This window comes from Simochromis diagramma, unplaced genomic scaffold, assembly GCF_900408965.1.
Source record: "Simochromis diagramma unplaced genomic scaffold, fSimDia1.1 OVJJ01000361.1, whole genome shotgun sequence".
NCBI classification, from domain to species: domain Eukaryota; kingdom Metazoa; phylum Chordata; class Actinopteri; order Cichliformes; family Cichlidae; genus Simochromis; species Simochromis diagramma.
The window spans coordinates 11,677,946-11,704,553 of record NW_024386860.1 but is presented as its reverse complement, the minus strand read 5'-3'; the positions used below and the strand labels follow the sequence as shown (position 1 = coordinate 11,704,553).

Below are 26,608 nucleotides of genomic sequence, written 5' to 3'. Positions count from 1 at the left end.
CAGGTATTTACACAGGTCTTTCATTTCAGCTGATATGGTTTGTCAGTTGTCTGAAAATGCAGCAATAATTGGTACAACAGGAGGAGGGTCACTAAATTCATAATAACAGTGCATGCCCATGTTATAGTATTGTTTGGCCTTTCAGTGCGTAAATGCAAAAATGTGGTCATTTTTGCCCAATGCTAGGTGGTTGCTAGGCAACATGATTATAATGTTTTACTATATGAAGTGTAAATCCACTTTTGTGGATATAAATAAGATGTTATAGTCATGAAATGTAAGTAATACATTGTGCTCATATTGGTTTGTAAAGGCAAAGTAAAATTTATTTATACAGCACATTTAAAACAACAACTGTTGACCAAGGTGCTGTACAATTAAGATAATCAAGAAAAATAAAAACATAGGAAGACATTATAAAAGTTAAGAAAAAGAAAAGTAAAGCCGTGAAGGCTAGAAAATTTTAGCCTGCTACTAGATGGTTGCCAGAGAACATGATGGCGACATATATATCTTGCATAGTTCAACTTTTGTGGATGTGAATTACATGTTATTGTGAAATTAAAGTGACATGAAGGTGTTATACAGGCCATGAATTGGTAATTTAGCCCTGTTTGCTCAGTAGTTGCTAGGCAACTGGATGATATCATAATATGTGATATAGATAAAAACCTCTTAAGAGGCACATGTGTTTGGTTGCTCTGCCCCTGGAGGAGTTCTGGACAAAGACAGGCAGAAATTTGGTGTCATTTTTGCATGTATAATTTGCGTTCTGTAAGAATCATTTTAGTTTCTGACTAAAGTATCTTGTCCTGTTTTGTCTACATGTGTTATCCCTCCCAGATATGCTCGTTTGGGTCTGGCTCGGGTCGGACTGCCTCCTGAGTTGCCCCTGGACCTGGGGCGAGTGGAGGCCATGTTGAAGGAACAGGGCAGGGTGGTGGTGTACTTCAGCTTGTCCCTGCTGCTGGCCCCTGTGGTGGAGACAATGGTGCTGCTGGATAGGATGATCTACCTCCAAGAGAATGGTTGGACAGTTGATGCTGTCACATGACTTAAATATTATGATTGCGTGGGTAGCCATTTTCTCAAACCTCTACTGTCTCTCTACAGGTGTGAACAGTCAGCTTGTTCCTCTCTTCAACCCAAACTTCTCTCCAAGAAACTTTGTGCTGGTGGCTCTGAAGCGTTTTGGACAATGACAACAAAAGGGGAATTCCCACTTAACCACTCTTTGTTTTTAGGAATTTTAAATATTGAATATTAAGAAAGGTTTTAAGCTTTTATTCCATCTGAACATCATGATCCTGACGCATACATGTACCACTGTTTATCACTTAAAGCCTCTATGACAGCTTAGAGACATGCATGTGTTAGGTATCAATTTTCTCTGTATACAGACATTGTGTTTGTGGTTTGTTTTTATTTATTTTATTTCTTGTGCCATTTTTAGTAAAGGAGAAAGGGAACATCATATTTTACTTTGTGTAAACAATATATCCATCCATCTTCTTGTGCTTATCTAATCCAGGGTCATGGGGATTAAGGATAGATGTGGGCATCGTCATCACCAAGAAATGTTAAATCCTAGAAATTGTGCCAATAAGCTGCTTTAGAGCAGGTTATGTTCAGGATAAAGATCAACAAGTTGCAAAATCACCTCTTACCATGTCAAAAATAGAGTCACCATTCTTGGAAGATCACTTTGATCTTGGTGACCAAATAGTAACATGACCTAAACACTTTTACAACCATATAAAGCAGGGACACTAAACGGATTTTACATTGTGGGAAACATACAGCCCACTTTGATCTGAATTAGGCCGAACCAAAGAAACTCTTCTTGCTTTAAGTATAAAGAAGTTAAACATAATGCATTTAATCCCTGCAAAAATTGTAATATTAAAAAAAGAGCAATTTCAGCAGTATATCTCAGTTTTTCTACATGACAAAAGAAATGCGCCTATAAATCAAAACAAATCTGTCACGTTTGTAAAGTGTTTAAAATACAGAAAAAGTTGTAATAGCTCAATGCTAAGAAATGTTGGGTTTTTCTAGACAGTGAAAAAATAGAAATTTTTCTCATATTTATTATTTATTTATTATGTAATTACTTTGGTGTATTAGTAGTAGTGGGAGAGGGCTTTATGAGTTATGTTGTAAAGCTTGTGAAAATACAGTAAAAACTTCAAAGTTTATGTCCTTCTTAATATTTCCAGTGGGCTTGATCAAGTCTTTACCAGGCCAATTCTGGCCACTGAACGTCTAAGAAATATAGACATTTTTTGGAACAACTTTGTTGATTTTTTTACCTCCTGCAAGCAATTTTAAAACAATTTTGTTTTCTGTAGAAGTTAATATACAAAAAAAAAATACCTGCAATACCTGTTCTTACTTGTTAACTTTACATTAGATTGCACTAAATTATAATTTAATTTATATTTATTAATTCTATATGTATTCTTTACTTTTGCTCAGTGCTGAAAGTTTGAAACTGTCTTACACAAATATAACCATTAATTTAATGGAATAAGCAGGTCTAATCTGTCAGATTCTCCCGTGTCTTAATCGTAGCGCTGATACTCTATTCGCGCCCTTGGCGTTATCAGCACCTGCAAAGGGAGTTGTTGTCTTCAACTATTGAGGCTGAAATAAGTTCATGTAGTTCTAGAGGGGTCTCACTCTCTCTTAATCGCCGCCTGATTGTCTTCAACTTACTCACAATGGCTTAACTGTGTGTGTGGAACAAAGCACGAAACATATGTGATGCTATCCTACAGTGGGGCAAAAAAGTATTTAGTCAGCCACCGATTGTGCAAGTTCCCCCACTTAAAATGATGACAGAGGTCAGTAATTTGCACCAGAGGTACACTTCAACTGTGAGAGACAGAATGTGAAAAAAAAATCCATGAATCCACATGGTAGGATTTGTAAAGAATTTATTCGTAAATCAGGGTGGAAAATAAGTATTTGGTCAATAACAAAAATACAACTCAATACTTTGTAACATAACCTTTGTTGGCAATAACAGAGGTCAAACGTTTACTAAGGTCTTTACCAGGTTTGCACACACAGTAGCTGGTATTTTGGCCCATTCCTCCATGCAGATCTTCTCGAGAGCATGATGTTTTGGGGCTGTCGCCGAGCAACACGGACTTTCAACTCCCGCCACAGATTTTCTATGGGTTGAGGTCTGGAGACTGGCTAGGCCACTCCAGGACTTTCAGATGCTTCTTACGGAGCCACTCCTTTGTTGCCCGGGGTGTGTTTTGAATCATTGTCATGTTGGAAGACCCAGCCTCGTTTCATCTTCAAAGTTCTCACTGATGGAAGGAGGTTTTGGCTCAAAATCTCACGATACATGGCCCCATTCATTCTGTCCTTAACACGGATCAGTCGTCCTGTCCCCTTGGCAGAAAAACAGCCCCATAGCATGATGTTTCCACCCCCATGCTTCACAGTAGGTATGGTGTTCTTGGGATGCAACTCAGATTCTTCTTCCTCCAAACACGACGAGTTGAGTTTATACCAAAAAGTTCTACTTTGGTTTCATCTGACCACATGACATTCTCCCAATCCTCTGCTGTATCATCCATGTGCTCTCTGGCAAACTTCAGACGGGCCTGGACATGCACTGGCTTCAGCAGCGGAACACGTCTGGCACTGCGGGATTTGATTCCCTGCCGTTGTAGTGTGTTACTGATGGTGACCTTTGTTACTTTGCTCCCAGCTCTCTGCAGGTCATTCACCAGGTCCCCCCGTGTGGTTCTGGGATCTTTGCTCACCGTTCTCATGATCATTTTGACCCCACGGGATGAGATCTTGCGTGGAGCCCCAGATCGAGGGAGATTATCAGTGGTCTTGTATGTCTTCCATTTTCTGATGATTGCTCCCACAGTTGATTTTTTCACACCAAGCTGCTTGCCTATTGTAGATTCACTCTTCCCAGTCTGGTGCAGGTCTACAATACTTTTCCTGGTGTCCTTCGAAAGCTCTTTGGTCTTGGCCATGGCTGAGTTTGGAGTCTGACTGTTTGAGGCTGTGGACAGGTGTCCTTTTTATACAGATGATGAGTTCAAACAGGTGCCATTCATACAGGTAACGAGTGGGGACAGAAAAGCTTCTTACAGAAGACGTTACAGGTCTGTGAGAGCCAGGGATTTTCCTTGTTTGAGGTGACCAAATACTTATTTTCCACCCTAATTTACAAATAAATTCTTTACAAATCCTACCATGTGAATTCATGGATTTTTTTTCACATTCTGTCTCTCACAGTTGAAGTGTTACCTCTGGTGCAAATTACTGACCTCTGTCATCATTTTAAGTGGGGGAACTTGCACAATCGGTGGCTGACTAAATACTTTTTTGCCCCACTGGTATATGTATGTAACTAAGTGACAAAAAAGTAATATTACTATTACTAAAGTGATCATTTCAGAAAATGAAGAAATTTCCACACTGGCCATTGAGTTGGCAGCAAGTTGCCTCTCCCACTCATGTTCTACCACTTTGTAAAGCTCCATAGCGGCTCTAGCATCCTCCACAGAGGAGTGGCCTTTGTTCCCAGTCTGAGGACACAAGAGAGAACATGTTAAGCATTATGTTGTTCACATTTATAAAATGAAAATGTGACTGAGCAAAAAATGAAAAATCTTAAATGTTCACGATGTTGAGTAAAACTGAAGGACGAATGAAAAAAATCAAGTGCCTTTCTTTTAATTTTAGGATCCACTTCTAATAAACTAGCTCCACTAACTGTACATATCTTCCACTTTCTACTCAACCAAACAGAGAACTCCGTCTTACCTGAATGTCACGGTTGAAGATGGCCTTCGTGAGCGTCTTCAGTGAAGTGCACTTATTCCCTTCAATGCCGGCCTTCTTTTGTTAATTTTGCCATCCTCACCCACTTGTGATTCTTTTTCACATTAAGACCATTAAAGGAACCATTACCGTATTTTTCGGACGCACTTTAAGGATTTTAAGGTGCACTTAAAATCCTTAACCCCTTTTAGCAACTGTAAATGAGGACGGAACAAATTAGTTTAATTTGACCGTATTCACTCGAAAAACTATTCACTCGTCAGGACCTGTTCATGGAAAGAAACAAAACACTATGTTGTTACCAGTGTTGGGCAAGTTACTTTGAAAAGTAATTAATTATAGTTACTAGTTACTTCTTCAAAAAAGTAAAGTAAGTAAAAGAGTTAGTAACTGAGTTACAATATTCTAAAAGTAATTAATTACTTGAATAGTAACTATTGCATTACTTTAAAAAAAACGTTCACCCTCTGGAGTCCAGGGTATAATTGGCCATTTTTAACTACTTTTGATTTTCCCTCCACATTTTACCTTTAAAAACGATTTACTTTGCCTTGTTTGGTATCGTCCTTTTCAGCACAACCTCACGTGTCTGAATTTACAATCATGTTTTCATTTTTTACATACTGTATTAACACAATTGATCTAAAATCAGACAAAAAAACATAAAATCACAGTAGAAAAAGTTATATTTTTTACTGTAACAACCACAAACATGTTTAATGAATCATATTTCATAACTTTAAATGCAAATATAAATTGTCAATTTTAAAATCATATGCACAAGTTTTACAAACAACAAAGTTATTTGCAGCCATTTACATTTTACCCTTTTTTTTATAACCACTTCAAACTATTTACAGAACAATCAGCTGTTCTGCATTCAATAAGATGCCACACAAATTATTTGTGCCACTCCAAATATTTCTGTCCACTATAAAGGAGAACATCACAGCCTGATACCCGCAGGTCTGACAGCAGCAGGTGTATCACTCCTGTTTCTACCTGGAGACAGCAGTCTCCTCATTGTTCTGACACACAACACAAAACTATCCACAACACTACACGCTAACTACACAAGACAACACATTAACTACACACCCCAAACACGCTAAACGTCACAAATCTCTCACATCTCAAAACTCCCTCTCTCTCTCTCTTTCTGCTCTCTCTCTCTTTATCTCTCTCTCTCACTCCTAAAACGTCCCCTGTTTTGTTTTTTGTTTTTTGTTTTGCTCATAAGCAGAGAGTGCTTGCTGCGCTGTCCTTAGACAGTAAACGTGACGAAACTATTGAGGAAAAAACACACGTATATATTGTTTATCATGACTCTGGTTTTACGTGGCCTATCAACACAGTTTAAAACTGGTATCTATCACCTTGTTGCTTTGTCTTTAAGTGGTCGTGTGATTGGCTTACCACGACTACTTAATTCTTCCTCAGTCAAACAGCAGCACTCATGCCATTGTTTTGCCCCCTTAGCTCCAGGTGTTGTGCTAGACAGTGATCGTGATTACCGTCCGCGGGAGCGCGCGCAGCTGCTTAAAGCTGTAGCATCCAGATTACTTACAGCTACTTCCGTGCAACTGATATAAGATGCTGAACCAGCTGAACACAGCTTCAACCGTTTGTTTGCTGAAAAATAGTAACGGACCGCATTTTCTTGTTAGTAACTGTAACGGCGTTGTTACGATATAGGAATTAGTTGGATTACTCTTTAGTTACTGAAAAAAGTAACGCCATTTTCCCCATCACTGGTTGTTATATCCTGCATACTGGAATAGGTAACTGAAATCTCTGATGATGCTTGTGTAAGCTTGACCTAGGTCAAAGCTAAGAGACAGTCTGGTACATCAGGGGAGAACAGAAACTGAAAATGGGGAAGCTCTTAGCTTGACCTTGTTCAGTGGAAAAATACCCTCTATTCAACAGTGTGAATGTAATTTTGTATTGCAATGCAGTTTAAAGTATAAATGATTGTAATCCCAATCAAATCTAGGAGGCATCCTTGCCTGACTCCCAAACCACTTCAACTGGCTTCTAAGCTTTTCCTGTGTGGCTCTGTCCTTCACAAGGGAGAGACCAGCTGCCCTTCAGATCAGTCCTCATGGCCACCATAGCTGAAGATAAGAATGTCGACTCATCTGCAAATCTGCTGATTTTCAAATATGGACATATTGTCAAAGTCAGCCAATGCATATGGTGTTGGTACAGAGAGAAGTGTATACAGTATACTGAAACTAGGTGAACAAGGGAGCCTTCTCTTCCATAGGGCCACCTTAAGTGAGATAGTGTGTGACAGCTGCAACTGTATAAGTTTAGACAGGAGAGTTTGCCTTTATTCTGTGTTTTAGCAAATGAGAACCCACACGTGTAACAGCATCATGGACCGACTGGAAGTCTGTTTCTTTATTGTCTCAAGGATGGAGTAACACACAACACTACAAAACAGGACAACTGGATACCTGGTGAAAGAATTCAATTTTTTCCCTCTCCTGGAAAACAGCATGCAGAAGAAATCTTGGCAGTTAAGCTCAGTTCAGAAAAACAGAAAGCAAATAGGACATTTGAGAGGAAGCACATTCCTGCTGCTGCTTTCACTACCCACAGCTCAGAGTCACAGTGAAAGTACCCAACTGAAAATAGCATTAATCATTTTTTAGTTTGCTTTATTAGAAGTACATTAAGTGTGCTAATTAAAAATGCAATGTTGATACAATGCCAAACTGTATTATTGGAAAATTGTGCATATAATACCAAAAGTAAAACTAATTAAAAAAAGAAAAATGTTTCCCATCATTGTTGAATGGCTATTACTGCTGCACATGTTTACATTGCGTTCACTGTAATACTTTATATTATATCCTATTTATTATATTTGATTTCAAATCAATTTTATTTATATAAAGCTTATCTTTAAGTTCAATAAGGAAGATTTGTAGTCACACATCTGTCTGCTTCCCATGCGTTGGTGGCTTATTTATGCCACATCACTTCCACTTTCCCATGCTGTCAAGCTCATTGCGACATCACTGGTGTAGTCCAATCATCTTTCCACACGTCTTCTTAAAGGCATTCAGAACTTTTCCCTGCTGATGTTTTTTAACTTGAGTATTTAATAATTGAAACTATAACCCATGTTTCCAGAACTCTGGTGTCAGTCTTCATTTTATGCGTCATGACAAAGTGATGCACTCTGGAGATTTACTGAGGTCTTTCAATACAATCGGGTCACAGGGGTAAATTCTTTCTGTGTTCTTAGTGCTGTGTTATCTCCAAAAGTCTCTCCCCTTCTCTTCCAGAACAAACTCATTTATTTTCTGTAGTTGTGTAACTCTACTCTGTCCAACAGAAACACAATGTTGTTATAATATTGTGCAGCATTCCAGCTGTCCACCGGAAGTGACAGCTGGAATCTCTCAGATTCCCCTAGGTGGAGAGATAACCTCTTAAGGATTGGCTTCAAAAAACCCTACTATGACTATCCTTTCCAGCCTTACTGACTAAAGTGCTCAAAGCTCACAGATATAACATGTGCTATCCTAAAGCTGTTTGGTTGTTTTTTTTGTACAGCTTTTGTAAAATTACACATTAAGACTTTTTTTTTTTTTACTTCACTTCAGTCTTATATACTACACATATCATTCATACCGATTGTGTTTTTCTTTTCAAAATACACATTCTGTAATGTCAGTACATTGTTTTATCGTGTAACTATAATCTGACACAATCACAGGCCAACAAAACACAGTGTTAGCTTCAACCACTTGCATAACCACCTTTAGCAGCAATAACTGGAAGTACTGGTTTTCTGTATGGCTTTATCCAGCTCCAACATCATTGTAGAGGTATTTTGTCCTGCTGTTCTTTACAACATTTATTTGTTTCGCTGAGGTTTATTCATTCTAGGTTCTGCCACAGCATTTCATTTAGGTTCAGGTCTAAACTTTTACTTAACCATGATTGCAACTATTTGATTTTTTTTTTTTATCTTTTTTTTTTTTTTAAACATTCTGTTGTAGATTTCATATTCAAAACAAGTAGAGAGACAAGTGATGGAGCCACCAAACAGCAAGAAAAATAGAAAAAAACCCCACATGACAGGAATTAATGTTGTGAAGGAGGGCAAGCATAGTTTTTATGTGGCAGACGAGGGCAGGTATGAGGTGTTTTCGTTGATATGCAATGATTTTCTCCAAATATGGCACTGGCCAAACATCTCTACTTTGGTCTCGTCTGTCTAAAATACTTTGTTCCAGAGGTCTCATGGTGTTCTAAGTTGCAGCTTTGCAAACCAAAACTGTGCTGCCATATTTCAGAGAGAAACAGTCTTTTTCTGGCAACTCTACGAAACAACCCATAATTGTTCAGTCTTTTTCTGATTGTGCTGTCGTGAACATTAAGCATGTCTCCTAAAACCTGTCTGAGATGTAGCTCTTGAGTTTTTTGCCGCTTCTTTGAGCACTGCACAACTTGACCTATGTTTTGAATTCTCCTGGGAAGACTGAAAACTGTCATGAAGGTTTTGGTGAACAAAATCTTGTTCTTCTGAACAATCTGCAGAACGATGAACCTTATAACACTTTCGAGGTTTATGCAATTCAAGGTCGTTGTTGAGGTTTTTCCTCCTTGGCACTGCAACACAAACATCAATGCTCCAGACTCGCAAACTATCAAAGCACTGCTTTTATATGTCTTGATGGATGCTTAATTATCAAATATGTTATTTTCATTCAGTACTTTAAGAAGCTTTGTCCCACCAAACCTGTCATGGAAGTTAAAGCTATAATTTGTGAGGGTGTGTGTGAAACGGCAAATATGATCACCTATGTGGTTTATTTTGTTTTGTTTTTGTTATAACAGAATTATATTCGTTCCATCAAAATCATTTTTTCACATAATAATTTTTTGCACTGATCTCGTTTTTTGGTTCATATTGCAAGAGACAATCGACTAATTCTCTTAACGGTAAAGCAGCGTGCAGCTGTTTTTGTAAAGTATGTCAACAGTTATTATATGTTGCGTGTATGTATATTTCATCTCAAAATCTAATTTATTACAGCATTTTTATGCAGCACATTCTCAGACCCCCAAGAGACAAATAAAGCACACAATCATAACCACATGTTGTTCTTCTATAGCTCTTAATCTCTACGATGTAAGACTGCTGCTCTGAGACCAGTTTGGTTCTCATTTTGTGTTGAAGTTTCACATGTGGTCTTGGCATTGCTCCTAAATCAGTTTTGTTTGTAGAAACTCCATTGGTGGAGTCGTACAGATCCATGATCTGTGCTTAGCACAATGAGATCGAGAGGCAAACCACATATAATTCATTCATTATTTATACCCTTTTACTTATGGGCTAAATTGGACCGCAATGACATTTTAGTGCATGTGGTTGTGCTCATAAAATGGAAAGTATAGAGAGTTCTATTAAGTGCAACAAAATATATTATAAACATATTCATTACAAGTACACTTCTCTTTTGGTAAAACCTAAAGGTAACTACAAAAACTGTAATAATTTAAAGTTACATTTAAATTAACAATTAGTGCATTGACAGAGCATATACTTGAAACAAGTTTAAGCCCAAGTTCCACTGAGTCTTCAGTCTCAGGATCATTAGAAGAGCTTTTATCAATATATAATATTTATTAAATATTTGTTTGAGGTTTTACCCTAATCCTCTTATTAATCCAGTGTCATAGCACCTCTTTTGATCAGCAACAGCACTGATTTATTATAAAACACACAGTAGAAAACATTTCAGAGACTCGTTACATCAACATGATTTTAAAAAAAGACACACCGACCAGATTTAAATACACAACTATATAAACTCTGAGAGTTTTAATAAATTCACATTTATGTTATCAATCAGTACAAAGGTGAAAGAGTTGCTGTAATGACAAAAAAATGATATTAACTGGGTTGAGAGGACGATATTTTCTACTGAACACAGTCAAGCTAAGATCTTCAATTCCAATTCCTGTGTTAGAAACAAGCTGAGAGTGACCGTCTATTTTTGTAAGTAGTAATGACCGCACATCATCAGTCGAGTCACATAGTAAACAAACTCCTCAAAGTTCACACAGTCGTGTGGGTTTTCATCCAGCTCCCTCAAGATGTTGTCACGTTTTGTCTTATCCTTGCAGTTCTGAAAAACAATGGTGGAACAATGAAGACTCAAGGACTGATAAGTATATTTTTCACATCATGACTAGATTTGGATTTATGGTGGATATACAAAGAGAATGAGTTGTACCTGCAGCCAATTAACCAGCTCTGCTCTCAGGGTTCTCTTCAGATCTTCTTTCATCATTGTTTTGCTCCATGTGCATTTCTGTTTAAATATGTCAAGAACTTCTTCCATTGCCTCTTCCAGTTTGCTCATTTGTGTATCCATGGCAAATGTCCTACTGAGAAAGTCCAAGGGAAGTGAGATTAGACACATTTGAATGTGCCTGTGTTTAAATTCATCCACTGAACACTGAAAGTTTTACAATGCCTGAAGTATCACTTCTATTTGTAACTGAATACAAAAATGATTTACATTAAACTCCATTTATGCCATATTTTTTCAAAGGATATCCACACAGCACATAAATAATATTATATATTCAACAATATTGTGAAAACAAAAAAAATAAGAAATGCAAAACACAAGGAGAGTGAACGATAGTTTCAGTATTAACATTTACACCTAAGCACGAGTCTGTAATTTTGTTCTGAATATTGTTGAAGGTAAACTTTTCTTCACATTGAATTTATTTTACTGGCTGAATAGACAAATAACCCTCATCCCCAGTGATAAGCATTTCTGGACATGATTAAATGTTAACTTTTAAAACTTTTAATTAGTAATCTGGTGATCTAAAGTGTCATATATTATCTCAAAATGATGTACTCACCTCTGCAAAGATGTTGAGGAAAATCTGAGGATTTGAAGATATAATGTTCAAGGGCATCTCACCGTTTTTATAGAGGGAGATAAGAATGAGGGCCGTCCTTTTGGGTGTTGCTCCAAGTGTCATCATCATCATCATCAGATGTAAGTGTCATATTTCAAATGCAAAGTTAAATTTATTCATATAACACATTTAAAACAAGGGCTGTTGCCCAAAGCGCTGTACATCTAAAATAATCAAGTAATAATAATTAGGATTATTAGGACTTTACTTAAACGTACTTATTGATAATTTGAATTGACGTCTAAGCCAGATTGATAAAGGAATAATTCAACAATAATAAAATATTTTTGTTTATACTTTGTTTATACTTTATTAGTCTTTTATTTATCTTTTACTTATAAATAAGTAAAGAAATACCATGTTGCAGTGATGTGCAGTGACTTTTATTAAAACTCAAGCAGAGACGATCTATTTTCAAACACACACAAAAAAAAATCTCGGTAAAAATAAAAGTGTATTATAGGAAAATTGTGCATAAAATATAAAAATATATTTTTTATAATAATTCTTTATATTATATTCTATACATTATATTCAATTTCAATTCAGTTTTATTTATATAGAGCCAAATCACAATAGTGGCTAAATATTGTAAGGTAAAGAGCTTACAATAAGAGGGAGAAACCCTAACAATCAGATGACAGTGGGAAGGGAAAAACCTTTTAATTGGAAGAAATCTCCAACAGGACAAGTCTCAGGTTAGGTGCAGCCATCTACTGTTTGGGACTATGTGGGAGTTGGGGGAGAGAGACAAGCCAAATACATGATGTGGAAGGGTTGGTGGAAGAGAGCCAAAGGTCTATAATAACTCATAATTCAATACAGAGTAGTGTATATACACATAATGTGTGAAAGAAGAGGAAATGTTCAGTGGACCATAGTAAACCCCCAGCAGCCAAAGTCTATTGCAGCATTACTAAGGGTTATGTTGCAATCGCAACTTTACTCTAAACAGGATCATCTGACCCACTTCCTGCTCTTTCTTTCCCATTCTTTATAAATAAGTTCCATTTATTACTTATTACATCCCTCTGAAAAACCCCTCAAGTTGCTCTTACAACCAAATTTCCCTTTTTTGGTTGTAACAGCAGCCAAAAAGACACATATACAAACAAACAGTACACAGGACACGGAACAGAAACATACACTATTTTTCTTACATATTTACATACAGTGGGGCAAAAAAGTATTTAGTCAGCCACCGATTGTGCAAGTTCCCCCACTTAAAATGATGACAGAGGTCAGTAATTTGCACCAGAGGTACACTTCAACTGTGAGAGACAGAATGTGAAAAAAAAATCCATGAATCCACATGGTAGGATTTGTAAAGAATTTATTCGTAAATCAGGGTGGAAAATAAGTATTTGGTCAATAACAAAAATACAACTCAATACTTTGTAACATAACCTTTGTTGGCAATAACAGAGGTCAAACGTTTACTATAGGTCTTTACCAGGTTTGCACACACAGTAGCTGGTATTTTGGCCCATTCCTCCATGCAGATCTTCTCGAGAGCAGTGATGTTTTGGGGCTGTCGCCGAGCAACACGGACTTTCAACTCCCGCCACAGATTTTCTATGGGGTTGAGGTCTGGAGACTGGCTAGGCCACTCCAGGACTTTCAAATGCTTCTTACGGAGCCACTCCTTTGTTGCCCGGGCGGTGTGTTTTGGATCATTGTCATGTTGGAAGACCCAGCCTCGTTTCATCTTCAAAGTTCTCACTGATGGAAGGAGGTTTTGGCTCAAAATCTCACGATACATGGCCCCATTCATTCTGTCCTTAACACGGATCAGTCGTCCTGTCCCCTTGGCAGAAAAACAGCCCCATAGCATGATGTTTCCACCCCCATGCTTCACAGTAGGTATGGTGTTCTTGGGATGCAACTCAGTATTCTTCTTCCTCCAAACACGACGAGTTGAGTTTATACCAAAAAGTTCTACTTTGGTTTCATCTGACCACATGACATTCTCCCAATCCTCTGCTGTATCATCCATGTGCTCTCTGGCAAACTTCAGACGGGCCTGGACATGCACTGGCTTCAGCAGCGGAACACGTCTGGCACTGCGGGATTTGATTCCCTGCCGTTGTAGTGTGTTACTGATGGTGACCTTTGTTACTTTGCTCCCAGCTCTCTGCAGGTCATTCACCAGGTCCCCCCGTGTGGTTCTGGGATCTTTGCTCACCGTTCTCATGATCATTTTGACCCCACGGGATGAGATCTTGCGTGGAGCCCCAGATCGAGGGAGATTATCAGTGGTCTTGTATGTCTTCCATTTTCTGATGATTGCTCCCACAGTTGATTTTTTCACACCAAGCTGCTTGCCTATTGTAGATTCACTCTTCCCAGTCTGGTGCAGGTCTACAATACTTTTCCTGGTGTCCTTCGAAAGCTCTTTGGTCTTGGCCATGGCGGAGTTTGGAGTCTGACTGTTTGAGGCTGTGGACAGGTGTCTTTTATACAGATGATGAGTTCAAACAGGTGCCATTCATACAGGTAACGAGTGGGGGACAGAAAAGCTTCTTACAGAAGACGTTACAGGTCTGTGAGAGCCAGAGATTTTCCTTGTTTGAGGTGACCAAATACTTATTTTCCACCCTAATTTACGAATAAATTCTTTACAAATCCTACCATGTGAATTCATGGATTTTTTTTTTCACATTCTGTCTCTCACAGTTGAAGTGTACCTCTGGTGCAAATTACTGACCTCTGTCATCATTTTAAGTGGGGGAACTTGCACAATCGGTGGCTGACTAAATACTTTTTTGCCCCACTGTATGGACAATGGTTACTATAAACAGAGTACTGTACAGTTATTAAATTAAATAAAAATAACTACAGATAAGAGGCAAAGCAGGTTGTAGTGCGAATCGGTTAATTAACTTATTGCAGTTACAGCGCAGATGTAAACATCTATGTTTGTTGGGAGCAGTTGTGATTGTACAGTCTGACAGTTGCAGGGAAGAAGGACCTGCGGAAACGCTCCTTCATGCATCTAGGATGCAGCAGTCTGCCACTGAAGGAGCTCTGCAGTTCAGCAACATTTACATGCATGGCGTGGGAGACTCTGTCCATCAGAGATGTTATTTTGGCCAGAGTCCTTCTGTCTCCCACCACCTGCACTGGGTCAAGGGTGCATCCCAGAACAGAGCTGGCCTTCCTGATGAGTTTATCCAACCTCTTCCTCTCAGCTGCCTATAAACTGCTGCTCCAACATACAACACTGTAAAAAATGACAGATGCCACCACAGAGTCATAGAAGGTCTTTAAAAGCGCTCCCTGTACTCCAAATGACCTCAGCCGCCTCAGCAGGTAGAGTCTGCTCTGACCCTTCCTGTAAAGAGCATCAGTGTTGTGGCTCAGTCCAGTTTATTATTCAGGTGAACACCCAGGTACCTATAAGAGTCCACTATCTCAATGTCCACTCCCTGGATGTTCACCGGTGTCAGTGTGGTGGGTCTGCGTCTCCGGAAGTCATCCACCAACTCCTTAGTTTTCCCGGTGTTGATCAGCAGGTGGTTCTGCTGACACCAGTCAACAGCGTCCAGAGTCCACTGTCTGTACTCTGAGTCGTCCTCACCTGTGATGAGGCCAACTATGGCAGAGTCGTCAGAGAACTTCTGTAGGTGGCAGCGTGGGGAGTTGATGGAGAAGTCTGCAGTGTAGAGGGTGAAGAGGAACGGTGCCAGCACAGTTCCCTGTGGGGCCCCCGTACTGCAGACCAGCGTGTCAGAGACACAGCCCTGTGACCTCACATACTGTGGACGTTCTGTGAGGTAGTCCAGTATCCACTGGGACATGTGGTGGTCCACTCCCGATAGCTCCAGCTTGTCTCTCAGAAGTCGTGGCTGGATGGTGTTAAAAGCACTGGAGAAATCAAAGAACATGATCCTCACAGTGCTTCCAGGCTTCTCCAGGTGAGTCAGAGCTCGGTGCAGGAGGTAGATGATGGCGTCCTCCACCCCAATGCCAGGCTGGTAAGCAAACTGCAGCGGATCCAATGAAGACTTCACCAGGGGGCGCAGATGGTTTAGAACCAACATCTCGAGGGTCTTCATCAGATGCGATGTCAGGGCTACCGGCCTGTAGCTGCTGAGGTCCTTGGTATGGGAGGTCTTTGGTACCGGTACCACACAGGAGGTCTTCCACAGCTGTGGTACTTTCCCCAGTGACAGGCTCAGGTTGAACAGATAACCTAGGATGCCACACAGTTCATCTGCGCAGCATCCCAGGAGCCTGGAGCTGATGCCATCTGGACCTGCAGCCTACCGCACCTTGATCTTGCGAAGCTCGTTCCTCACTTGAAGTGCTGAGATAGAAAGAGTGGATTTTGGGGGAGGGGTGTGTATGTTGGAGTCCACAGAAGCCGGGGGTGGGTGTAATGACTGGGAGCTGGGAGGTGTGAAGCTGAGAGGTGTGAAGTCCTGAGATGAAGGACAGTTGGTCCCTGAAGATGAAGGAGATTGCAGCAGGGGGGACGATGCTGTGGGAGGGGTGGTTGATCAAACCTATTAAAATATTTATTTAGGTCATTCACCCACCCCAAGTCTCCTGAAGCCTGGGGGGTTGGATTTTGTCCTGAGATTGTCTTCAGGCTGTTCCAAACCCCTACTTTAATATACTTGCATTATCTATTAGAAAGGCCATTTCATTCAGAGCAGTCTCTCTCTCTCTATCATCAGCTTTCCTTGCTAATGTACTGAAAAAGTTATTAACTAGTTTTTCACACTCTGTCTTCTCTCTATCATACAGGTTAGCCCTTTCAGGTTACCAGAACACACTGCTTTTCAGTAAAAGCTGCTGCTAAATCAAAATATGAAGGCAAACTGTTCCATTTTTACTTTCTCACTCTCTATGGGAGAGAAAGCGGCGAAAAGGGCATGAAAGGGCATGAATAGCAGCCTTTACTGGCAGGAAGCAAAATTTTAAATTCAGTCCACAATTAGTATCACAAACAGTCACAAACAAACAGAGAAAGGAAAAGACCAGAATATGTAAATTAGAAATAAGTAATTTATTAGTCCATCACCTAATAAAAGGTTTATGTCAAACCTGCCCTAAACTAACATAATTGGTCATTATCAATAATCAATAATTTTTTACATTTCTGTAGTGGTTAATTCATCAGTATGCCCAATATGCCAAATTACAGTTATTTACTTTCTTGAAAAGAAAAATCAGTTTTAGTGGTTAAATGTTATACTTGATTTACTTCTAACTTCACAGGGAGGTCAAGTGTGTTTAGAAAAAAAATGGGTATAAAAATGTGAATTCAGAATTCAGTTATTTGCCTAATTATTGGTTTATGGCATACTTATAAATTATTTGTGTTTTCTTCCTTTTATTCTAGGTCTAATGACTGTGTTAATCATTGGTTGTCCATTGAATGATATGAAGAAGTAAATAATCTCACAGAAAACACTCTAAACAGGGTCATCTGAATCGCTTTCTGCTTTTTGACTTTTCATTTCACTCGGTGACTGCTACTGAAGGGCAGGGGTCCCCAACCCCCGGGCCGCGAGAGTTGAGGATCGGGTGTGAAATTTATGGTTTTCAGGGCTTTTAACGTTCTTTAGCGTAATTTTTTAAAATCGTTTTTATTGTTAATTCGGTTTCCCTGGGTCTTTTCCCGTGTGTTATTAATAAATCTTCTCTTTTGGTACTAGTACTTGGTTTAGTTGTATTTATCCGCGACACCTTAAAGGCCGGTCTGTGAAAATAGTGTCGGACATAAACCGATCCGTGGCGCAAAAAAGGTTGGGGACCGCTGTTTTAGGGAACTTAGATATGATTAATACCTTTGTCACATTTGCAAGATTAGCATGCAAGCATTAGTCAGCTCTCGGGTAATACAGAAACTTGGGGGGGGGGGGGGGAATGCAATTACTCTTTTCAAAGGAAAAAAAGGAGGTTTTAAAAATAAAACCAAGGAAAAGAAAAAACACACAATGTTGTTAGAATTTGCTGACATAGTATACAGGACGCATGTCCCTTGTTAACTTCGGGACCTGGAAATCCCGAAGTTAAAATGGGACATGCGTTGTTGAGAATGACCAATCAAAGATCCTGTGGGATTTCGAAATACACACGGAAAAATTCATGATAGCTAACAAACCGCCCATGGCAGTCATGGACAAGCAGAGGAAGAAGGCCGTAGTGATAAATGTAGCTAAACCAAGTGATAGTAACATCAGGGAAAAGGAACACGAGAAGCTGGAAAAATACCAGGGCTGAGAGAGGAGAAGAGAAAAGATGTGGAGGGTGAAGGCCTCAGTGGTCCCCGTGGTAATCTGAACACTTGGGGCAGTGACCCCCAACGCAAACAAAATACAAACAACACATCTGGACAACTTCTCAGACTTCCGTTGATTGAGCGAAATTGATGATCTTTAAAGACAGACAATAACCTGACAGGTTGTTTCATCAAGAAACCCATCCATATTTTGCACTGATGTCTTTTTCTAGGTCATATTGCATGAGACTATCAACTAATTGTCTTACCGGTAAAGCAGTGCGCTCTTCTCGAAATAAAAATTCCAGAAATGTCACGTGTTCACAGCTGTTTTTGTAAAGCAGTTATTATTTTCTAAAACATTCTGAGGACATGTTTAGGTCAAAGTCAAATTTTTCAGTTTTATACAGCACATTCTCAGCCCCCGCAAGACACCCATAAAGCACATAATCATAACCACGTGTTGTTCTTCTATAAAGCTCTTAATCCCTATGATGTAAGACTGCTGCTCTGAGACCAGTCTGGCTCTCATTTAGTGATGAGGTTTGTATTCACATGTGGTCTTAGCTTTGCTCCTAAATCAGTTTTGCTTGTACAAACTCCATTGGTGGAGTCGTACTCCACCTCTAAGGCTTACAGTAAGAGACACGCTGGTTTTAACATTTGTTTTCTTACCGTTTTCCTTCAAGTACTAGAACTAATACAAATTTGATTCTTAGGCTATTCAGTGACATCGGATTTTATATTGTAGGCTGTGTGATGAAGTATTCTGTTATTTATCTGGTAAAATCAAAACTTGGAGTCACAATGACAGTAGAGTACAGTAAAGTGTTCACATTCACTTTGTAACTTTCTGACCAGATGTCAGGGTTATTGTGCCAGCGTTTGCCAATACACTCTCACCCCTAGGCGTGAAAGCACATAAGCACAAGCAGATGTTTTTCTTGCAACTAAGCTCAGAATCAGTCTCCTGCTCTGAGATCAGTTTGGTTCTTATTTGTGTTGGGCAACCTGTTTAAATGTGACCTTCACAGTGGTCCTAAATCAGTGCCTTGTTTGTAGAAACTCCATTTGTGGACTCATACTCCACCTCCACATTGGAGACACACTCATCTCAAACCTCCTAAAGCTTTGCTAAACTATCCAGGGCAGTTTTCGAGCTTACTACGAGCCATGAAGCATTTGTTTTTGGCGGTTTTGGGTTTGCTGTCTCTTCAGTGGGTACACAGCAGGAGCGATGACAGGACAAACTGCAAGCCATTTACAGCCAGCTTTTGTCAAGGTGTGGGGTACACCACTACCCTTCATCCAACGGGAGTTCAAGGCTACAACCTGCAGCAAATTGGTCAGATTGTGGAGACTGCTTGTTCACCGCATGTTGCCAAACTTATGTGTCGCATTGTTGTGCCTGAATGCAGCTCAGAGGACGATAGCAGGTTGAAACCATGCCGAGCTCTCTGTGTACAAGTCAAGGCAGACTGTGAATCCACCCTCAGAGCAAAGTGGTTGTCCTGGCCTCCAAGGCTCCGATGTGAGACTTTACCTGAGAGCAACTGTGTAGGGGTGAGTATAATATAATAAGAATGTGACGTCTTACGCTGTCTGGCAAACGTAACGCAATATAGCTGACTGAACTCAACAGTCATAATCATGAATGTTTGTTTTTTTTTATTAATCAGCTTTTAGCATCAATATCACGAGATATTTAATATTAAAACTGCACAGTCTTTGCTACTGTGGATTTTTGATGTTTTTTTTCCTGATTATTAACTGGAAAAAAGTGCTTTTTGTTTAATGTTTCATGCATCACCTCACATGTGGAATAGAGCACAAGTTAAAGCATATGAAAGGTCTCATTTTCACCCAATTAATTAATGGATTGCTTCACAATTTATTGTTGCATTGTCTGTTCAGCTTTGGCATAGCCCTTTCACTGACATTAACAAACTTTAAATGGGAACATCCAGTTATTGTAACACTTCATGGTATTGTCCTTATCTCCTGGCTAATATTCAGCTCATCTGTTTGTGTTTTTCACAATTTGTCAATTCATGCAGTCATTCCACAAGTATGTAGAAATGAAAATGCAATGCCTCTTTAAGACTCTTCATTTCATCAAATTTCATGTATAAAACCAAATGCACCAATACCAGAAGAGAATGCATGCTTTTATACTCCCATTAATATTAAAAATATAAACTAAAAGATTTATGTTTGTGTTCATCCAGGCGTCATCAGTCGTCAGTGTTATTCAGACACCCCCCTTCAGCATGTCAGCCAATCACGGTTCCTTTCTGCAAAGACATGACTTACACAGAAACTGTGCTGCCCAGGCAGGAAACCCAAGACAATATAGCCTTAACAATAAACCGGTTTAATCCACTTGTGACATCAGGATGCTCCCCTCATCTGAAGCCATTCTTATGCTCCGTCTACGTTCCTGAGTGTGTGTCAGGAAAACCTCGTCCACCTTGCAGAACGCTCTGTGAGCATGCAAGGTCCCGCTGTGGAGCACAGATGAGGAGTTTAAGTTTGGAGTGGCCCGAAGCTCTCAAGTGTGAAGCATTTACCACAGAGTCCTGTGAACATGTAGGTAATATGAAGATAAACAATATTCACAAAGACGCTTATACACTGTGATGAAAGCTCTGACTCTTTCACTTGCCTTTCTGGCTGAGTAGCTCAAATCTGTTTCAGCTCTGCATATGTTTGGGAATATGCTTTTTTGTACTTGTAACTCTATCAAATAGTAAGTGCTGGTTAATGACAATAAGTGATAGTACATTTATTCATCCATTTTCTTCCACTTCTTCAATGTGGCAGGGGGGGAGTAGACCCTGGACAGGTTGTCGCAGGGCTTCCACAAAGAGACAGACATCCAGTCACAGTCACATTGACACCTTTGGCCAGTTTAGAATAACTGATCAACCATTACATTTCCCCTTTACAACAGTCAGCTTTTCAATTGCCTTAGAATGAAGACATAGTGAAGTCACTCTTCCAGCATGCTCTCTAGTTAGCCAAGTTTTGGCCAAGGGAAACTTTGGCAGCTCACAAACTCTTAGACCTGATAGAATAAGACAGACAAGTATCACAGGATGGACAGAAAAAATAGTTTGGATATGCTCTCTTTGGCAATAAGCATGCAGATTTGTAGCTAATGAGCAATGACATTGTTCATTCATTCTTCTAATCATCCACTTCATTACCTGTTTATTATTATTATTTACCAGTTCAGGTTTGTGGGTGGGCAACACAGCTACACACTTCAAACCTGAAATCCTCTTACTGTGATACTGTTAGCCACTGCACTACTGTGCTTCCCAGCATTGTTGACATTTAACTAATTTCTGTTTCTGTTCATCCAGGTTCCAGTCATCAGTGTTAGTCAAGCACCCTCTGCAGCATGTCAGCCAATCACTGTTCCTCTCTGCAAAGACCTGCATTACACAGAAACTGTGCTGCCTGAGCAAGAAACCCAAGATGTTATAAGCCTGAAGATAAATCCGTTTTATCCACTAGTTAAAGTGGAGTGCTCCTCCCACTTAAAGCCACTATTGTGCTCTATTTTCGTTCCTGAGTGTGTGTCAGGGAAACCTCGTGCTCCCTGCAGAACTCTCTGTGAGAAAGCAAAGTCCGACTGTGAGCCACTGATGAACAAATTTGGCTTACCATGGCCTGAAGAACTGAAGTGTACAGCATTTACTACAGAGTCCTGTGAGCATGTAAGTCTGACACAACACTCTAACACTGTCGTGTCAAACTCAATTTAGTCATGGGCTACCTATGACCCAGTTTAGACCAGTAAAACCAATGCACTGTAATGGAATACATTCTGAGATCATTAATCTGACGAACAGCCAAGATTTTTTTAAAAAGCTGAAACCATAAGAGCAATAAGACACCCAATATCTTACATTGTTAAACATTTGCAAGACAACAGAATCTACTATTTCCTGTGAAATTATTTCTCGTTTAATAAGTTTACATAACAGATGATGTGCAGCCCTTAGATGCCTTAAGAAAAAAAGTGCAAATTCAACAGATTATCTCATTTGTCCCCATTTATTATGTAAAAATATTCATAGTAGTATTTGTCCATTTTTATGGCTCAACCAATCTACTGAGATTAAAATTTTTTAAAATACTTTTCATACTTAAAAAAACATCTTTAAGGCCACAGGGTATAAAAAACATTTTGATTGTAGATTTGTACAAACCAAAAAATGTCAAAACTAATGAGTCCAGGATTCAGAGTGACATACAACAAAAACAGATTTATTTGGACTTCAAACACAGTTTTTAACAATACAAGCAGAAGTGAGTTACAACAACACAAGATTACCTTTCGTGGTGTCTTGTTCTGCTGATGTGTCCATTTTTTTCTGTCACCATACTGATATTCCCGTCATATTTGCAAGTCTATGTATAAATTTGGTATTTAAAATTTTTTCAGGCTTTAGCTGGATTTTTGTGGCACATATTTACGTAAAGACCATGTTTCACTATAAAATTATTATCATTATAAAAGAAAGAAATGTATCACATGCTGAAGGTAACCAGAGCTGGAATGACACTGTGTACTTGTGTCTCCAGTATGGCGTGAGCAGCAGCGGTGGGGTCTGTGAGCCAATCACCATACCAATGTGCCAGGGTCTGTCCTACAACCAGACCCTCATTCCAAATCTTCTGGGACACACAAGCCAAAGAGAAGCATTCACGAAGATGTCCTTCTTCAACTCCATGGTGCAAACCGTGTGCTCGGCGGACATACGCATCTTCCTGTGTCGGGTTTATGCCCCTCAGTGTGAGGCAGGGCAAGCGCAGTGGCCCTGCAGGTCATTCTGTGAGAAAGCCAGACGGGACTGTGAGGGACTGATGTCCAATTTTGGCATTTCCTGGCCAGAAGAACTGCAATGCAGCTCATTCCCAGAGGAAATGTGCATATCAGTAAGTAATCGACAATTTGTTGATGACCAAAGAAACATTAAAAATGTAATTTAATGAAGTAAAATGAGTTATTTTTCTTTTTCAGTTATTTATCTTTACTTGACATCTTCCTTTTTTTTCTTTCACAGGAAGAAAAAAGGCCTAAGGTATTTCAGTTCTTCAGAAATTTAAAGTAAATTTGATAACTTTTACTTATTGCTTCTTTTGTAAGTGGACAACTCAGGGGGCTGTGGGGCTGATAACAAAGTTTTAACCTGCCAGTGCTGATTTCAATTTGGTTGTCCATCTCAGCAAAAACAGATAGGTGGGAATCCAATGATGTCATCAGTGCTGCTTTAGTGACGCCTAGTGGCTGAAGGGAGCTCATCACCATCACCAAAGGCATTAATACTGTTTGCTTCCTTAATTTGAGTCAAAAGAGACATAAATGTGACAGTGGATAGGAAATAAATGAATAATAAATAAACTTTGATAAATTAGAAAAAAAAAATAATCATAAAACAAATAAAAAATAAAAACTTTAAGGGTCTCTGGTGTCGATGAATACATCTGTTTGTAGTCTAGCAGGATTTGTCCAGCAGTTGATAGTAAAAAAAATAATAATAATGACCAAACATGCTAGCTATTATGCGTGCTTATAAAACCCAATTTCCTTTGGGGTCAACCTTCAGGATCAATAAAGTTTTATTGAATTGAAAAGTACACAGGATTCAATCTTTTAAGTCATCTCTGACACAGAATGTTTTATGATGAAGGGAAATTCTTTCCACATGTTAAATGTTTTGGTATTTCTGAATAATAACAGATGTTTACAGTACAGCTTTACAGGGTGCCTCTAAATGATTTCCACCCATCAAAAGGAGACTTGTGGTTTAGTGTGTATGACTAATACAATCAAACTATGACTGATTATGTAGATCATAGTGGTTTAAAGACAAAAAAAAGTTAAAAACAAATCCATGTAGTACATTCAACTGACACTAAAATGAACTGCAAGTTGCTTTATAACTGAGGTTGTGGTGTGCATACACATACCGCATCTTTGGGATGTAATTATTCAATAATGGTATAATGGTAATGGTAATGGTATAATACTGCAAAATTTCCATTACACCACCATTTTTGTCCTTGTTTGCAGACGTTGAACGCTGAAGATGTCGCTGCTAAACTGGAGGCTGGTGGCTATTCTGTTCATGGAAAAGGTTTGTTTCATTTCCAACACCAACATTTTCAATAATAATTGAAAAACAATATTTAAATTCATGTTTTTTTATTTATTTTTCGAAATTTAGCTCTTACTCTCAGTACTGCTCGTCTGCTGCTGACTCTCATGGATGTATCCTTTTTTTGTGGCAGTTAGTAGAACCAGAACTACAAATTCTAGCCAACAGTTTAACACTTAAAGAAATAAGAAGTAAATAATTTGGGGAGGGGGAACCTTCATGTGACTGATTTTACACTTAATGACTTCTGTTTTTTTAATAGCAAAGGAAGTAAAGGCTTGTGGGTAGTGTAATAGTTAAAGCCATGCCAACATGATGCATAGAAAACATTAATATGGAAACCTCCCGTGTTATAAAATTATCCATTTGGCATATGTTTCCATTTATTGCAATTATGTGTTTAGCTATGTATATTGCATGCTTCATGCTCTTTAACCAGCACTTTCAGGCAGACCAGTCTGGAGACCTGGATGTGGTGGAGTTCTTCAAACTGGAGCGTTTTGTGGGCGCTATCAGGAGAGAATACGTGGAGAGCTATGGGAGCAGGAATCAACCCTCTGTTACTGAGAACCAAATGAAAAAGGCTTTGGTTGCCCGTGGTATGACATTATTTCTTTAAAAGTACAGTAAAAATACATCCATTGACATCCATCATTTCTCCTTCATAACTCTGCAGGTAAATCAAGAAAATATACAGATATTTCTGATATCATAGTTGCGCACTCAGCTGTGTTCAGCTTATAGTACACACTGGACACATTATACAGACATGAGCTGCAAAGTCACAGAAAACCAAACTGTACTGTATATTACATTCTTGATGCAGTACAAAAGGCTTAGATCTGTCATTAGAAAGATTCAAAACATTTACGAAGCAGTCATTTATTTGTAAAAATAAAATAAATAATCGGGGAAATTTCACTGATTATTGCTTCTGCCGTGTAGAATTTCTTTTGGATGACGAAACCTTCAGAGTTCTGTGGCAGGAATATCGCTCAGAGGGTGGGATCAACTATGATAAATACGTGGCTGCCCTGACAAAACTTCAGATCCTCAAAGGTAACTGCAACTGTAACACATTGACACTGACTTTATTACACATTGTGTCTACTACACCAGATATGATGTATAGAACTATTTTTTTTTAACTATTAACGGGGGGGCACTGTGATGAATTAAAAGTCACTGAGTGCAAACCTTAAATTAATTTGTATCTATTCCCCAATAACCTTTGAATTGTTATTAATTTAGTCGCAATCATTTTTGTAGTTTCGATCCTTCTACAGGCTTGAAATGGTATTTCAAAGTTTTAAATATATGCCTCCTGTCTCAGATCGTTTCAAAGCCCATCTGCTGAACTTGCCCTGTGACTGTCAAGTGGCCAGCTTCACCATGAACCAGGTGAGTTTTCATGTTTTAAATAAAACCTGTGTAATTTAATCTAGCAAGTTTTTACATGTTCACCTATATGGAAAATTACAGAAAAGTGTAGACAATATTAATAATGACTAAAAAGTGTGTTAGTATAGATTATGCATGTGTATAAATCTAAAAAAGGCAAAAAGACTAAATATATAGACTAAAATACATTAGGCTGTAGTTGTTTGCAAGCAAAGGAAATTATGGGAGGTAATGAGATGAGAGCCTTTATTTGTCAGTTGCAGGTCTTTTGCCCACAACCGAGATGACAGACCTTGCCGACCGTACATACAATACACAAACATCACATTGGGGAGACAGGTCAGGCTAGGTAGCGAGGACAAATACAAACAGAAAAAATAGCAACAGAGAGATTTATTCTGAGGTCATTGGGTGATTAAGGTGTAAAAATCTGCACTTTGTTACATAAGGTAATTTGGGCTTTCATTCAGAGGAAAATACATGCATTTACTTTCTTTCTTTTTTTAAAGAGGTGAAGTAAATATTTATCTGTTTGATGTAAGTAGTAAAGATAGACTGTTTTCTGTCTTCTTTGCTACTTAGCCTAATAAGAGTTAAATAATAAAAAATATCTACATTTTACTGTGCCTATTTATTTTTACAGTTGCAATTTAAAGACTTATTTTCTTTTCAGTTTATGAAGACAGCCATTGTGTGAGGAGCAGAGCTGAACTGACCACAAGAGGACTGTACGTAGGAAATAGCTGCATAGCAATTTAGTTGATTGCAGAACTCTGCAAAAATATATATATGACTGAAATTTTCTTTAATGACAAACATTTATTTTTAAATCACAGCAATATTAAAGTGACAATAAACACAGAAAAGAAACAGTTTTCAATGCCTGAAGTCAGATTTCAGTGTTAGTTTTAAATGTACTTCTGAATCACATACACATTACCATTTTGCTAAATCTTTACATGCTCACAATAAAATATTGTGAAAAATGTTCAAGAAACTTTTTCTGAAC

General features: G+C 38.8%; 2 protein-coding genes and 2 long non-coding RNA genes across 5 annotated transcripts in view; 3 read left to right on the top strand and 1 right to left on the bottom strand.

Moving 5' to 3' along the window:
* The window catches only part of rrnad1 (ribosomal RNA adenine dimethylase domain containing 1), a 36,538-nt gene extending 35,822 nt beyond the window's left edge, over positions 1-716 (top strand). Inside the window, exon 7 of the mRNA XM_040030556.1 lies at positions 4-716. The gene's annotated coding sequence lies outside the window, so the exon portion shown is untranslated. The remainder of the gene's footprint in view (positions 1-3) is intronic.
* A 100-nt stretch (positions 717-816) lies between these two features.
* On the top strand, positions 817-1,925 carry LOC120732759. The gene is made up of 2 exons (XR_005695674.1): positions 817-1,028; positions 1,114-1,925. It is a non-coding gene; the product is annotated as an uncharacterized LOC120732759 (long non-coding RNA).
* An 8,714-nt stretch (positions 1,926-10,639) lies between these two features.
* Positions 10,640-11,861, bottom strand: LOC120732755. 2 transcript variants are annotated; one of them, XR_005695669.1, is made up of 3 exons: positions 11,734-11,861; positions 11,088-11,241; positions 10,640-10,979 (listed from the first exon to the last, which is right to left on the bottom strand). It is a non-coding gene; the product is annotated as an uncharacterized LOC120732755 (long non-coding RNA). The 2 variants fall into 2 exon arrangements; XR_005695670.1 differs by having other exon boundaries at positions 11,088-11,238; positions 11,734-11,793.
* Positions 11,862-19,032: 7,171 nt separating this feature from the next.
* Positions 19,033-26,587, top strand: LOC120732751. The gene is made up of 11 exons (XM_040030557.1): positions 19,033-19,588; positions 20,254-20,614; positions 21,394-21,750; positions 22,622-22,975; positions 23,104-23,121; positions 24,114-24,177; positions 24,268-24,311; positions 24,647-24,797; positions 25,144-25,257; positions 25,532-25,599; positions 26,273-26,587. The coding sequence occupies exons 2-11, from the start codon at positions 20,330-20,332 to the stop codon at positions 26,294-26,296; spliced, it is 1,479 nt and encodes a 492-aa protein (XP_039886491.1). The 5' UTR covers positions 19,033-19,588; positions 20,254-20,329; the 3' UTR covers positions 26,297-26,587.
* Positions 26,588-26,608: the final 21 nt, after the last annotated feature.

Excerpts from the sequence above, each read along its gene's own strand:
- LOC120732751 (XM_040030557.1), top strand. The coding sequence starts at position 20,330 with ATGACTTACACAGAAACTGTGCTGCCCAGGCAGGAAACCCAAGACAAT. Across the intron at positions 24,798-25,143 it reads AAAGGCTTTGGTTGCCCGTG|AATTTCTTTTGGATGACGAA; the intron begins GTATGACATTAT and ends TCTGCCGTGTAG. Across the intron at positions 25,600-26,272 it reads CCAGCTTCACCATGAACCAG|TTTATGAAGACAGCCATTGT; the intron begins GTGAGTTTTCAT and ends TTTTCTTTTCAG.